At 40.6% G+C, this 15140-nt stretch overlaps 1 protein-coding gene across 1 annotated transcript in view; it reads right to left on the bottom strand.

Moving 5' to 3' along the window:
- NTS (neurotensin) overlaps positions 1-13327 on the bottom strand; it is a 14170-nt gene extending 843 nt beyond the window's left edge. The window contains exons 1-3 of the mRNA XM_040596380.1: positions 13040-13327; positions 7990-8051; positions 1596-1820 (exon numbers count right to left, since the gene is read on the bottom strand). Coding sequence (XP_040452314.1) covers positions 1596-1820; positions 7990-8051; positions 13040-13100 — 348 coding nt within the window. The 5' untranslated portion in view covers positions 13101-13327. The remainder of the gene's footprint in view (positions 1-1595; positions 1821-7989; positions 8052-13039) is intronic.
- Between the last annotated feature and the right edge of the window lie 1813 nt (positions 13328-15140).

The raw sequence follows: 15140 nt of genomic DNA, 5'->3' as shown, positions 1-15140 counted from the left end.
TAAATAAAAAATTAAATAGAGCAGAAGAAAGCCAAAATTTTGTCAATCAAAATTTCTTATATAACTGTGTTTTGAGTTTTCCTTGAAGTTTTTAAAGTGTTTTGTTCAGATTTCTTCTTGGTTTATATGTTAAGATTTCATCCAGTCTCTCACAATGTCCTTCCATGGTCAAGTACAGTCTTAATGTCTGGATGAAAGGCATTAAACTGAAAACATTTTTATACTCACCTCAGTATTTTCCTAAGTAATCAAAATCTGTTACTCAGTTAATTACTTAATAAATGAGTGCTCATCTAAATTCTATTGAAATGAATGGAAAGACTCTCATGGTTTCAACAGACTTTGGAGTCAATCCTGAATGAATAAGATCACAAGAACTTCTTTCATTACATAAATTATTTCAGACCTTCTTCAATCCTTTTCCCTCTGGCTTTATTCTTTATTCTTTTACTGCATCTTATAAACCTCTGCACTGCATAAGCGTATTCCTAAGCTAAGAGAGGGATTATTTTTTTATTTTTTTTTTTAATTTCACATGAAGTACTGTTAGGAGTGAAGAGTCCAAATCACCACAAGAGGTGACGCAATTGCAAAGCAAAGAACTGTGATTAAGTTATATGGGCTATTGCATATAGTCAGTTCTATGGTAGCTCCTTTTCAGCAATAAATGTACTGATGAAGAGAGTTCTCAGAAAACTCCGGTTCTCAAAGATGTTGCAACCTTTTGTAAGGACTATCCCAGCTAATATGAAGGACTGAGAATAAGCCTGCAAGTTCAGAGCTGTGATTCAGCAAACAAAAGAGGATCAAGATTCAGCCAGACTGTCCATGAACCTGCGATAGCAGTTGTTGTTTGTTGGAAAGTGGGTAGTGACACCAAGATCTTTTTTCACTACACAAAACAGCTTTTATTGTAATATATAACACAAGTGGATTGTGCCCAGTGTGCCTCTGTGTGATCACTGCACTGAGACAAATATCATAAATGGACTATAAACAATCGTTATTTAAGAACAGCAATCCTCATACAATTACAATGTCAACTTCCAGGGCCCTCTTTAGGTGTGGGGAAGTGAAAAGCAAGTGAAAACCCTTGCTACCGGTTTCCTAGAAATGGCAAGAAGCCCACAGTACCTGGCAAAATTACATGTACACATGGGCATGTGTCCATGCATTTTGAACCTGGTTTGCCTTATGGCCTTATAAGGGTTTTCAGAAACTGTCTACATTTAGTTATGCCTTAGTAAGTCTGCAGTAACTTCACATCTGTTAAGCAGATATTAATTTTGTGTTCTGGCATAGAGCTTACGTTCATGTGTTTGGTTCCTTGGAATGTCTACAAAAAGTGGAGAAAGTATGTAGTTAAGAATAGTTCTCATTTATCCATGAGTCGTTACAAAACCCACTCAGCCCATCAGAAGGTACATTAATTCACAGCTCTCTCAATTAGAGACATATTAGAGGTGTTAGAGAATATAAAAAAGGGAAGGAAAGCCCAGACAATGTGAAGGGGGTCAAATGCATATGGATTTTAAAGCACCACTACAGTCTGAGAGTTTACTAGCAGTTGAAATATGTATTTGTGACTGGTTTACCTCCCGATGCTGAAAGGCTCTGCTGTGGCAAACTTTTTGGAGTTGATACACTGTCAGCATTGCTTCCAAGTTGAAGCCATCCAGAGCAGCAGGAAACTGTCTTCCTGAAACAAGATCATCTTCATCTACCTCTACTGTTTCCCCCACTTGGTTGTTTATGTTGTTGACAAGATTGCAGACATTTAGCAGGGTCATTTTCCAGTAAGGAAGTTTTGCTCTGTTAATCTAAAAATACAAATACCCACTATTTAATATGTTGCAACTTTGGGGCTTTTTTAGTAATAATGTATGACATTCAAACATTTTGGTAGGAACAAGTTTGTGTGTTTGAAGTACTTTGCATCTGCTCAACTTTTAGACAATAATTAGAGAGTGCTGAAATTAGGACAACTCATTCATTAAACACACCGAGTATGCTTCCCCACAGCCTTACCCCCCCGGTAGATATACACAATGAAAAACTAAACTGCTACCAAACCAGAATGGTAGCATTTCATAGTCGTTCTGCACAGGTGCAAACAAAAACACAGAAGGAAATTAATATAATATAAGTTCACAGGTGTAAATCAGGACAATGAGTCAAACCCACTAGATAAATTCACAGTACTGGAATCCAAGGTGGATGCCTGTGGTTAACTAGATGCTCCTCCCTAGTTCAGAACAAATACCAGTCATTTCAAAATTCCCTGAGAAAAGGAACAGAGTTCCTGCTTCAGGGCAAGCTGTCTGATGAGGCTGGGTCTGAAGTTATGGAATCTGTAAACCCCAGGACTTCTGGATGCTGGAGAGTCATGAGCCTAGGAGATATGAATCAGAAGTCTAAGGGCTTAGATGAAGATGGAGCAAAGATAAAACGAAGCTGTGTAAAAAACATATTCCTGGTTTGGTAACTGGACTGAAAAACTCAGACCAACTGTATTTCAGTGGTTTATAATGGACTTGTTCAGAGATGTTACAGAAATAGAGAAATTTCACCATGGTTTGTCTCAAATTTTGCTTCCTTCAGTATCTGGCATTATTTAGGAGCTATTTGACTTTTAAACCCTTTTCAAGAATGTTGAGAAATATAGTTTTTACTTTTCTACTGGTACTGTTTTTTCCAAGCAGTTGTGGTAGTAGTCTTCTTTAGTTTTGATTATTGATAGAAAAAAGTAAGTGAAAAACCTAATTCCTACTTCATTCAGTGCTTTTCACATCTTTGCTGCTTTCTTGGTTCTCCCACCATTAATGATTTCTTTCAAATTGTGTTCCTTTTAGTAATGAGTATAGAAATCAGTTTCCTTAAACCAGAACTGGTGACACAACAATCTCCAATCAAAAGCCAAACAGCAAATTCCTGTTTATTACTGGCAAGGGCTTCCTTGCTATGCACATTAGAATTACACTTCACCTGTGAACTGAAATGTAGTTGCTTCTTTTCCTGGATGTATGAAGTTAAATATAGGTAATACATTAACACAGACATTGCCTTTTACATAGTGACAGCATTATTTAAGAGTGTGGATGCAGTGCTTGCTTAGCTGAACATTAGGTAGTCACATACTGTTGTTTCTTTAAAGCACCTTCCTAACAAAGGGGCATTGTGTGCAAGATTTATGCATAATCACAACACTTTACTATTTTTTGAGGAAAAATAAAGAAAATGGAGAGCAGTGAGGAAAACAAGAAAAGCCAGCATCACTATTAGCATTAGAAAATATTCCCTTTTGGCCCTAATCATTACTCCAATATACATCTGATATATGCATACCTTTCAAAATTAGAATAATTTAGCCCTTTAATAAAACCACCATGTGTTCTCAGATTCCCCACAGGGCTCAGGGAGGGGAAAAAAAATAGTATTTGGTTTTGAGGCCAAGAATACAAATCTCAGTTTTATTCAGAAGCTTGAAATTGGTTCTGCATTGTTTACTTGGAGCTCATCTGTTGTCCCATCTAGGTGCCCTAATTAGTCTCTCGAATTATTTGAAAAGATGTGAAAGATTCAAAACAAAAATCAACCTCTTTGCAGAACATCTAATTTAATTAACAGAAGTTAAACTAGCAAAAAGAGCAAGTGTCCACTGTGATTTCAAAATTTTCTTTGGTCTGTTTTAAAGTATTAGTGAAATACAAAAATATGGAGCTTTCCATGACAAACGAGGAGGCTTTTCCAGTGCACTTCTCTCTCCTGGGCATACAAAAGAAATGTGAGCTAACACTACAATAGCTAAATTGCAATTAAGTATAAAATCTAGGGGAAGTGCTACATGAGCAAGTGAGAGTTCTATGTTAAAAAAAACCAAAAATATTCCAGTGGATGGGAACAGAATAGAAAAGGAAAGGACAGGGAAATTTGTTATGTCTTCCTGCGTAATTTATAGAATCTTTTTGATCTAAAGTTACTCCTTTATGCTAGCCCAATCCATGTCTATATTTAAAGGAACTTTCCTCTGTATATTAGTAAAATACTTCAATAGCAGACTTCAGTAGGTGAAATTGGGTTTATCTGCTACTTAAGGGGGGGGGGGGGGGGGGGGGGGCGGAAATTTTGCCATGCTTTCTGCAAGCATAATTAGTTTGTTAAGGGAGTCTAATTCCATTAATATCACATATATACCACCAGAAAGTATTTTCACTTGGGTACACCTGCTTCGAAATTACACTACTGCCAGCTCACAGAATGAGACTATAATGAGACTATAAAGCATCAAGAACTTCAGTCAAAAGTGAAGTAATTTTTTTAACTGAACATGCAGCTCTCCAGGTCATGTCCAGTCACTAAATAGAGCAGTCCTGTTACTTTTCTGCTTTACTTCACTATTACAGCAAACATTATAATCAAACAGCTTTGGCTTATGGGTTATGGGAAATCTCTGAAATAGTTATCCTAAACAAACACATGAAAAAAAGAGTTTAAGATGTCCTTAACCCAAATGTTCAGGTGCATTTCTAATGTGTGATATGTTTTCCACACAGGTCTAAGCAATTATCAGCTACGGTTGCTCAAGACATGTTTTGGAAAACACCTACACAAGAGATCAAGGACTGCCAGGATGGAAATATTTTTTTTTTTTTAAATCAACTTGAAAAATATCTGGAAATTATCTGAAGAAACAAGAGAGACTGCAGTCTGAATCAGAATTCAGAAGTTATAAGTGCTGAAGTGACTATGATGTATGCATTTCCATTGTTGAACATGCTTCTGAAATAAGACTTAGATATATGGTTCCCCACACCTCATATATCTTGAAAGAGAATTTTAAATCATCTAACAAACTGAAATGAGGTTGAGAATATTTCCTTCTTTGACAACAGGCTTGTCCTGTGAAAGATTAAAGAGAATCCCAGTTTATATTGCATATGATATCTTCTTTCCATTTTTGGTTGAATGTATGATACCCCTGATAATCTGTTTAAGATAATTCTTATGTTATAATGCATACCTCACAAATGCTATTATTTTTTTAGAAAAAGTTCAGTTCTCTGCTTTTTATATTCTTGTCTTTCTCCAGTGAAAGTAGATGGAAAACAAATGTATAGCCAAGTAAAACCTAAGGTAATGCAGGATCTCTATGGTTCACTTTCAAAACAGTAGTTGAATTTTGCTCAGAATGTAACTACAGAAATAATAAAAATACTCTCTGTCTTTAAGCAGATATGGCATTGAGTTCTGTTGCAGTGGAAGTTCTTCCATGGTGTATACTAATGTAATGTAAATGTAATGAATTTTTATGTTATGACTGAGTCAGGAAGTCAGTAATTCCTAGGCAGCTGTAACCTTGTCTGCTTCTGACAAGGAGGCTAAATTGTCTGGGCACATAGTGTCAGCAATTGGCATCCTAGAACAATAAAAAGCTGGAAGGTACAAGACTTCAGAAAACTGATGTGAGTGAGGATCCCCAAAGGTGGAGTACATTCCAGTGGTGATATATTCTTCAAGGAAAGACTTTTTTAAACACTTTTTTTTTTTCTTTAACTAACACGTATTAAACTTGTTTGAGTTCAGGATAGTCTTCATGCAAGTGGGTTTCAGGCAAGCATGTAGGAAGCTGGGAATAGAGCTATCTAGTTGATACAAAAGAAAGACAGCAGATAACTGATGGCATTTGGTGACATTGAAGGTTGTGTTGTCTTACCAGACCTTCCAAATGGCTCTTTGGATTTCATCTTAGAGAAAAGACAAATAAAGCATTTTAGGGACTTGTTTGATGCCTGTATCTTCTTTGAGATGTAACAGCAGGGAAGGGTCATAAACTGTATTAAATGTTGGAGAGAGGTTTTAATAAGTGCAGACATACTTTAAAGATGGAGAGTGATTCAGCATATAGGTGACTTTAAAGAGCAGTTTGAAAAGGGCCAGTAGGCACCAGACAGTAGTCTGTGAAGTCAATAGCATATGGTCACCCTTTCCATAATATTGAATAGACTACCGAATGTTGTAAAAGGTATGTGCTTAAACCCTAGTTGTAGTTTTGATACTATTCTTGCAAGTGCCTACTTAGGAAGATTTTTTTCTGTCAAATACTAGAACCACAAGTGATAATCCACTTTGCTGCATTTTTAGATCTGAGCTTTCATAAATATTTTTTTGCGTATTTCTTTTTCTTTTTTTCCCCCATCTTAACGCTATTTAAATTGTCTGGATTTCTCGTGCTTCTTATTACCAGGTCAGTGTCAAAGAGGGTTAATGCAATTTAACAGTAATTGCCCTTAACTGGAAGCAGATCTCAGGCACAACAGAAGACAGTTATTACACATATCATCCTCAAATTTGTCTCTCACACCAGAACCATACTTCTGTTTTAATGAGTGTTAAAAGCTAGCAGAGGACAACAGAAAAAAAAAAAAAAAAAGTCATTTCAGTAATGAATGGAATAATGGTGTGCCTCTTGTAGAAGCATTTATGAACACTTTTTAGTGGTTCCACCATGCCTTACTTTGATGTCAAGAGACAACATATATTGAACTAATGAATTTTAGATGGTGATTTAAGGCAGTATAATGTTACATGCCATAAGGAAACTGAATAGCAAGCTACATCATCTAAAAGAACAAATAAGGGTATTACGGCCAGCATCATTACATTATCAACTGGTGCACTATATTTGTGCATTTTTAGTTACCTGAGATTGTGCTCTGTGCCGAGGGAGGAAAAGAAGGAAATTAGGTTGACAGTTCCACTAAAGTCAGTAGCAGAAATACCAATAGCTGCAGGGCTTCCTCCCAGGGCATACGGTGCTTTACCACACAGAGAAAGAACTATTTTTGTCAGCCTCCTACATTTAAATTTGTCTCAGGAAAAGAATATCTATTAAATCTTTCTGTACCTTAGAGAAGCAAGTAGCAAACAGGTTTATTTGGCATCTAAGGTAATTACCGTGCCAGTAAAGAACATGGGAACCAAAGGACTGCCAGACCAGATCAAAACAACGTATTTTCTGGCCTCATTTCTTATTCTTATTATATTAAAAGGATCCTGTGAAAAAGCTCACATGTAAGTAAATACAGTAAATACAGAAGTGTTCCAGACAGATTTTGTCCTTAAGCTTCAACTAGTCATTGGCTTATTAAATTCTTTTTTGGGGGAATTTTTTCATTTCTCGTTTTATTTTCCATTGAATTTCAGCACCAGTTGAACTTCATTACAACAAAGAATTAAAACATTCAACTTTAAGCCCATGACACTTGTTTCAGGGTTTGTTCTTTAATATGTTGGTGAAGAAATATTAGACATACATATTTCTTGGATCGTTCATGGAAAATAAGCGTGTTGAGAAAGCGTTTGCCTATCAACTTATTCAACACATATGTGCAACACTTGCTGCTTCACCTTGTCAATATGAGATTGGAACTGGATTTTTGTCTATTTGTATTACATAACATGTACATTGCTCACAGTCTGGCAACTTGTCAAGGAAGTGTCATTTATCAGATTAATATTTTCATGGTCATGTCCCCATGTTCCTGTACTGACACTACGATTAAATTCCTAAACCAAAATCAGCATATGTATTTTCAGGTTTTGCTTTATGACTTTAAGTTCATAAGCACATAGAAAAAGTTCTGCATAAAAATAACACTTACAGGTTTGACTCAAAAGGTTAATTTAGCTTTCATCAGACATAATCCTATTGGAAACACATTTCCTTATATAAATTTTACATCTCTGCACATAACACAGTTTTGACAGTTTAATGGAAGTACCAGTGTTACGAGTGAGGAGCACTTTCAGTGTGCCACATCAACACCTTCAAATTTCCTTTGAACTGAAAAAAATCTCGCACCAAAGTAATGTCTAGCACTGAACTTTTTGGTCTAGACCATAGGTTATTACTTTGTGCAAAGACTTCTGAGTTTCTAATGAGAATTCATTTGCTCCCTACCTGTCAGCTAAAAGAGGAAAAATAATTACCTTTGATGTGTACATATTGGTCAATAAATCTGCTTCTAATGCTTTCATTTCCTCTTCTGAATCTGTGAACAAACCAGAAACATCTGTTTTTTATTTCATCAGAAATCATGGACATTTCAATTCAGCATAAAAAATTTTGAAATGTGAACTAATTTTGAAAAATAAACAAAACCCAAACGACTCAGACAAAAACACAGCAAAATAATCTAGGACTGTGAAGAGTCTTCAGGTAACAGCAACATTATGCTGAAATAGAAACACACCACATTTTTAAAGCATGATCAAGTTTACCAAAGTGAATGAAATGATTCATTGATCTCCATTCTCTGTTAGACAGGCCCACTAATCTACAGCCCTCCCAGTAAACAAACCTGCTGCAATGTTCTTCATTCAAAATCAGTATGATTTTCATAATCTCTATTTGTCACCTCTGATTACTTTGGAAAAAGGTTTTGGATATTTATTTTCAAGGAATATTTATTTAAGCAGCAGCTAAGTATTTAGGTGCATGCCAGTTATGATTACTTTACAAGATTTAGTCTTAATTATTTTTGGCTAAATTAAAAATATTTTTACTGATATGAGGGAACCGAGCTTGAACTGTTTGTGATACAAGCTCTTGACAATGCATACATGAAAAGGAAGCATTCTGACTGAAAGTTCTTAGGATTTTCCTTAGTAATTTAATTGACCTTTGATAGCTTAGCAGACTTGCAAAGCCTGTGATTTGGTGCATGAGGTAAAAATACCTGTAAAAAGAGGAAACAGCCACAAATGTTTCTGCTTTGTGCTGAACAGAATTGCAAGGAAGATCTGGTGTATTGAAAAAGTAGCAGCAATCACAGCTCAAGGGTAACATACATACAGAAATCGGTTAAGTCTTCAGGCAAAACAGAGTTCCACATGGCTTTTAGCTTTTTTGGAATACCACCAGTCTGAAGCCAAACAATACGCTTAACCCAAAATTTATTCCACATTCATGTAAGTCATCTCTCACATCTCACTTCCATTAAAATAATCAATGCTGTTGGCATGTAACACCCTGCCACAGAATCTGTGGATAGATTCCGCCTATGCCTTCATTTCAGGGATCATCACCATGTATCACTGCTTTTCACAGAACATGAGACTGTCAGGGATCATTTATAAAAATATGTGCTAATCTGTCATAGATTTCTGCTAGCACAGGAAGCCAACCATTATAACGCTCTTAAAAATCAATCATGTTCAATCTTAATAACAAGATCTCACCACCACCACCACTGTGTTTCTTCTTGGGGAATTCTTCCAAACTATCAATGGTTATTCACCTTCATCTGATTTCAGGCTTAATTTATTTCCAATTACAGATTTATTAATGGTTTGTATCCTTCACTATAAATTATACCTTTCTTTTTGTAATATTTACCCAACTTGTATTTTTGAGAGCAACCACAGCCCTTCCCAGCTTAGATTTTTAGGGTGTGATTACATGGTGATTAGCAAACAATGCAGGATCACTGTGCCTTTTGGACATAAACCAGTCCCCTAGAAATCCCATAAATACTTCACTGAAAGGCTATGCCCAGAGCTATTAGACTCTCATCTATTCTCCTCTCTTGTAATAGCCTTGTATTCCCCAAGTCATCAGAGTGGCCCTCCTCTGTGCCTGATGTGATCTCAAGACAGCACAGCACAGTACAGTTCGGATCAGAAGCCTCTGTACTTAACTATCTTAATGCTTACCATTAGCTACAGGAAGTAGCTGTCCTACACATTCTTTATTTTCTTTGTCTTTCATGGCTGAAAAACTTTAGTATCTCATAAAAAAATGAGGTCAGATAATCTGACCAAGTCTTTTATCTCCTCAGACATTTCCAACAGCTGTGCTTCTGTTAAAAGGAGCTTTTAATAGGAAATTCTATTTCCTAAGCTATCACATCTTGTACTGTTGCACTGCTTCTCATTTCTATTACGCAAGACAGCAAAACCTTCTCTGTTATGCTGATCTTCCTCTGTATTGATGTTCCTGTTCACCACCTCTGCATTACCAGCACACTACATTCATTCATTCATTCTTACTTTTTGCACTGATGTTGTTACTGAAAATATTAAGACTGGTTTGTAGATCAGTATTACAGCAAGTCACTAGCAACTAATCTCCAACCTAATGACTTCCAGCCCTTTCAGCACTACTGGCTGTCAGTGTTACCTAATCTCTTAACCATTTTACTGTTAGCCAAAGTTCTGCTGGCAGCAAAACATCACCTCAGCTGAATTTCTACAAGTGATAGCAGCAGCTGCTGTGAATGGGTGAGCAGCACACGTGACACATGGACTGACAGGCAGAGGCCAATTGTATGAGGATCAAGGAGAATGCCAGGTCCTGCACTTGGGTCACAATGACCCCACACAATGCTACAGGCTTGGGGAAGCTGCCTGGTGGACAAGGACCTGGGGGTGCTGGCTGACAGCCGGCTGAACATGAGCCAGCAGTGTGCCCAGGTGGCCAAGAAGGCCAACAGCATCCTGGCTTGTATCCAAGACAGTGTGGCCAGCAGGACCAGGGGAGAAATTGTCCCCCTGTACTCAGCATTGGTGAGGCCACACCTTGAATACTGTGTTCAGTTTTGGGCCCCTCACTTAGAAGACAGACATGGAGGTGCTGGAGCATGTCCAGGGAATGGCAGTGAAGCTGGTGAAGAGGTCTGGAGCACAAGTCTTATGAGTAGTGGCTGAGGGAACTGGGATTGTTTAGCCTGGAGAGGAGGAGGCTTGGGGGGTGGGGTGGGGGGGTGGGGCTTATTGCTCTCTACAACTACCTGAAAGTTGGTTGTAGTGAGGTGGGGGTAGGTCTCTTCTCCCAGATAACTAGTGACAGAACAAAAGGAAATGGCCTCAAGCTATGCCAGGGGAGGTTTACATTCAGTATTAGGAAAAAAATCATCACTGAAAGGGTGGTCAAGCATAGGAACAAGCTGTCCAGGGAGGTGGTGGAATCACCATCCTTGGAAGTATTTAAAAACCATGTAGATGCGGTGCTTAGGGACATGGTTTAGTGATGGACTTGTCAGTCCTGGGTTAATGCTTGGACTTTATGATCTCAAAGGTATTTTCCAACCTAAATGATTTTATGATTCTAAGATTCCATGACAGCATCATGATTTCTGGTGTCCTGGGTCATATCAGCTGAGGACAATGAAAGGACTTGTGTCTGGTTAGCACCTGGTTTTTATATTCTATAAAGAATGGAAGATAGCTTCCACACCACGGAGGTTGGAAGACAGCTGCACATGTGAAGATCGGTAGGTATTAAGGAACTTTTGATTGAGAAGTCTGGAGAACATTATTTAGGAGGTTCATCAAGATTCCTTGAGCGAGGAATAAAGCAGGGTGAGGAGGAGGAGAAGGGAGCACATCCAGGTAACTCAGAAATGAAAGAGACGGATGAAGAATAAAAGCATTAAAAGAGCAGATGCTCAGAAAGCAATGTATATAAAGTCTGGTTATACATTATTGTTCAAATGAGAGGGAAATTCACACAGTTTGATGTCCTCTTGATTCACTTCTTATTGACAAGAAATATAGCTTCTATTCATATATGCACATTCTACAAGAACAGTTACATTCTACAGGTACACACTTTCCCCTGAGGGCAAACATTTTCAGAAGAAAATTAAAATGAATGATCATCTTCCTCATGACCTAACTGTTCATGTAAGTTAAAACTGATTTGGCCCTTCCACACAGGCTTCTCCATGTCATTTCTCACTTAAATATAATTTCAGATTTTCAAACAAATAAACCATCATGTCAGTTGCACATACAATTTTGTTTGTGTTTTTTTTATGAGCCTATTCTAATTTCCACTGAGGTTTTTTTACTTTAGTGAGCTGTCATTCAGACTCTATGAACAGCTGAATTTGAAACTGCCTCACCAAAAATACTAGTCATGTATTTGCTTAAAAAGCTTCAAATATATGGGGAGACAATAACAGATGTTCAGCCTTGTCACTAAGATCACCACTTCTTTATAATAATATATAGAATGATTATATTCAAATGGTGATAAAATGCAGGTATTATGTGTGTTACATTTCTCTTCTGCAGTGAAACACAAGTAGGAAACTTTCATCTAAAGTGAGAATTAGCAATTCTGAGTCCTCCTGAATACTTAAGTTGAAAAATGAAGCTACTCGAAAATTTACTCCTTTTGTGGAGTTCAAAATTAAAGCGATTTGCAAGTTAATTAAGATTGCATTTTGAAGCCTATTCTGCCTCATGTTTCTGTGTGTACACTGGTTTAATCACCATCATACCTATCTTTGGTCATAAACATAGGGCATAAATGACACACACTTAGCTGTGTCACTTTCCAAAGGATCAGGCATTGTACTTTAATATATGGTTCCTGGGGTTTTAGGTTTCTAAAGCAACTGCTCTTGGAGTAGAAATGCATTTACATTAACCATCATATCGTGTGATCTGCACCTGATTCAGCATTTTTTTTGCCACAATTTCAGATCGGTTGCTAGCATTTTTTTCCCCAGAATACTAAAATTTTATTTCTGTTACTAAAAGTGGCTAAAAAAAGTGGCCACAAAAAGTGGCTGAACTGCACATCAATTCATGCGGATTTGGATTATGGCAGCTATTCACATGAGTTCCAGAAATGACAATTTCTATCACAGTTTGGAAATGCACGGTATTCAACAGATCACACAGGAGGCAGCATAATCAAGCATGGTCTACACCGATGTACATTGCCAATAACTATTCTGCACGCACGGCCGCGGTGCGGGCGCTGGGGCAGGCACGGTGTGCACAGACGGAGGAAGTTACGGGAGCGGGACAGGACACGGTGCTGGCCAGAGCCCGTTGGCGGGCCAGCTCCGTGGCGCCTACCGGCTACCGCAGAGCCGCGGCAGCCCGAGGCGACCTCACCTCCTTCCTTCCAGCCCCCCTCAAGGGTCCGGGCGCGGCTCGGCGCCTGCCGGCCACAGGCACCTCGGGTAGCGGCGGCGGCGGGCGGTGCGGAGCCCGGCGCTGCGGGGCGCCGGCGGGAGCTTACCTGAGCAGAGGCTGCAGGAGGCCAAGGCCAGCAGCACCACGCACACCAGCTGGGCTCTCATCCTTGCCGCGCCGCCCTCTAGAAAGTAAAGTCCATAAATCCTGGGGAGAGACGGAGAGAGACAGAGAGAGAGAGAGACAGAGAGAGACCCCGCCGCTCCGCGCCCTCAGCACGCGCGCTGGCGGGCGGCTGCACTAGACGGGGGACCCGGACCCTTCCCCAACTATATAAGCCACGGGGTGATGTCACGGCGGTGCCGCCATCGCCTCCTGATGAAGCTCCCTCCCTCTCCCCCCCCCCCCCCCCCCCCCCAGGCTCCGGCTGCCCCCTCCCCCACCGCTCCGCGCCCGCCAGCGCTGACGCCACTCGCCGCCTGACGCATGCGGAGCCCCGCGGGGCGCGCAGCGAACCCCCGCACCCACCGCCGCGGGGCGCGGGCGGAACGGGCTTCTCCCGAATGGGAACTATCCTCTGAGCTGGAAAAGCTCCGACATATATTTTTTAATTTTATTATTATTATTATTAAAGAAAAACAAAGTTACCGCAGTTGCTCGGACCGCTGCCGCGCGCTCTGAGCTGCGTCAGGGGCGGGAAACGGCCGCGCCTAAGGCCGCGCGCAGCGCTGCGGTCCTGGCGCGGCCGCCGTCCGATGCGCTTAGTGTGTCATCTGTTCTACCTGTCCCTACAGCGAGGGGGGAAACGGGGAGAGACCCGCACACCGGTCACGGGCAGGGGTGTGGCACCGGACAGGGACAGGGGTGTCAAACCGGGGCTGGGCAGGGGGGTCTGGCATCGTGCATGGGCAGGGGTGGTTACATCGGGCACGGGTAGCGGGGCGCGGAGAGGGGAAAGGCTGTGGGAGAGATGGAGAAAGATAACGGGAAAGAAGTCATTTGTGAGGGATTTTTGATAGATGCGCAAAAGATTGTGATACCCGACTCGGCGAGACTCGCTGTTACTTCTGCGGAGCGCTTGCCGTGAGGCATCAGCTACGGGTGCGAGAGAGTGCGCGCTTTTAAGGGGCGCTGCTCCTAACATGTACTTTTCCCGGTTGCTTTTCACAATAGACATCTTTCCTCCACGACCAGCAAAGGACAGGCTCCCTGAGCAGCATCCAGAGCTCCAGACCCAGTAAAGTACGCAGGGCACCCGAAGCGGGAGGCGGCGCGGCGCGGGCGCGGAGCCAGCGCGCACTGGTCGGGGCGGAGGGGGGGGGGGCGTCTCTTCATCGCACCCCCTGCCCTCCCTGCGTGCACGTGGACCGGTGTCCGTGCCGGGCTCTCCTGCCTTCTAGTTCTCAGCTCCTGAGCTGTAAAAACCGCGGAAATTATCCCAAATGGAGGGGAGAGCAGGGTAATCTTTAACGTATGAGTATATAAATGTCAGCCTCCACCGCGCTACTGCTTTTACTGTGATTTTTTTCTCAGATACAGGCAAATGCTCCATCTGTTGAATGCAGATACTACACTGCGGAACATTTCGATCTCTGTGAATACATTTAGGGACAGATACACATGCCACAGAGAGCAGGAACACACTCCGTGAATGGTGGGTGCTGCTGGCGGAGATGTTCTCTTCGCTGCAGAAAGTTTCCTTTAAAATGCAAAGAGCAGTGAAGGGTGCTGCTTGCCTCCCGTACCCTCTGTGCCTAGCTGTGCGACTGAATAGGTGCCGCAGACACAAAAAACACGCAGAATTTTCAAAATCCTACCACAAGGAACACCTGGTGAGAAAACTTTAGTGAACTGAATGCCTTCTTCCCTGAATCAACTTTAGCAGCACAACAAAATCTGGGTTTGAATGTTGTTTTGGTTTATTAATACATGCAGAAATAAGGTGTGTGATTCTGCTGGTATTAGCTATTTTAAGATCACGGATTTTTGCATACAGTTGGAAATACATCTTTCTGTCCTACTGAGAGAATTTTAAAACAAACAAGCAAGCAAGCAAATAAAACCCCCAAAACGTGTTCATTCATCACACTGTATGGGCTGTTGCTGGTCTGCCAGAAATTTTCAGCTATTGCTCATCTATCTGCCTTAGCACAGAGGTTAGATTAGAAGGCCACTCACACTCCCCTCTAGTCCTATTTTCTATTATT

This window comes from Falco naumanni, chromosome 5 (assembly GCF_017639655.2).
Source record: "Falco naumanni isolate bFalNau1 chromosome 5, bFalNau1.pat, whole genome shotgun sequence".
Taxonomy (NCBI): domain Eukaryota; kingdom Metazoa; phylum Chordata; class Aves; order Falconiformes; family Falconidae; genus Falco; species Falco naumanni.
The sequence above is the reverse complement of the archived record's forward strand: the minus strand, read 5'-3'. Positions and strand labels throughout refer to the sequence as shown.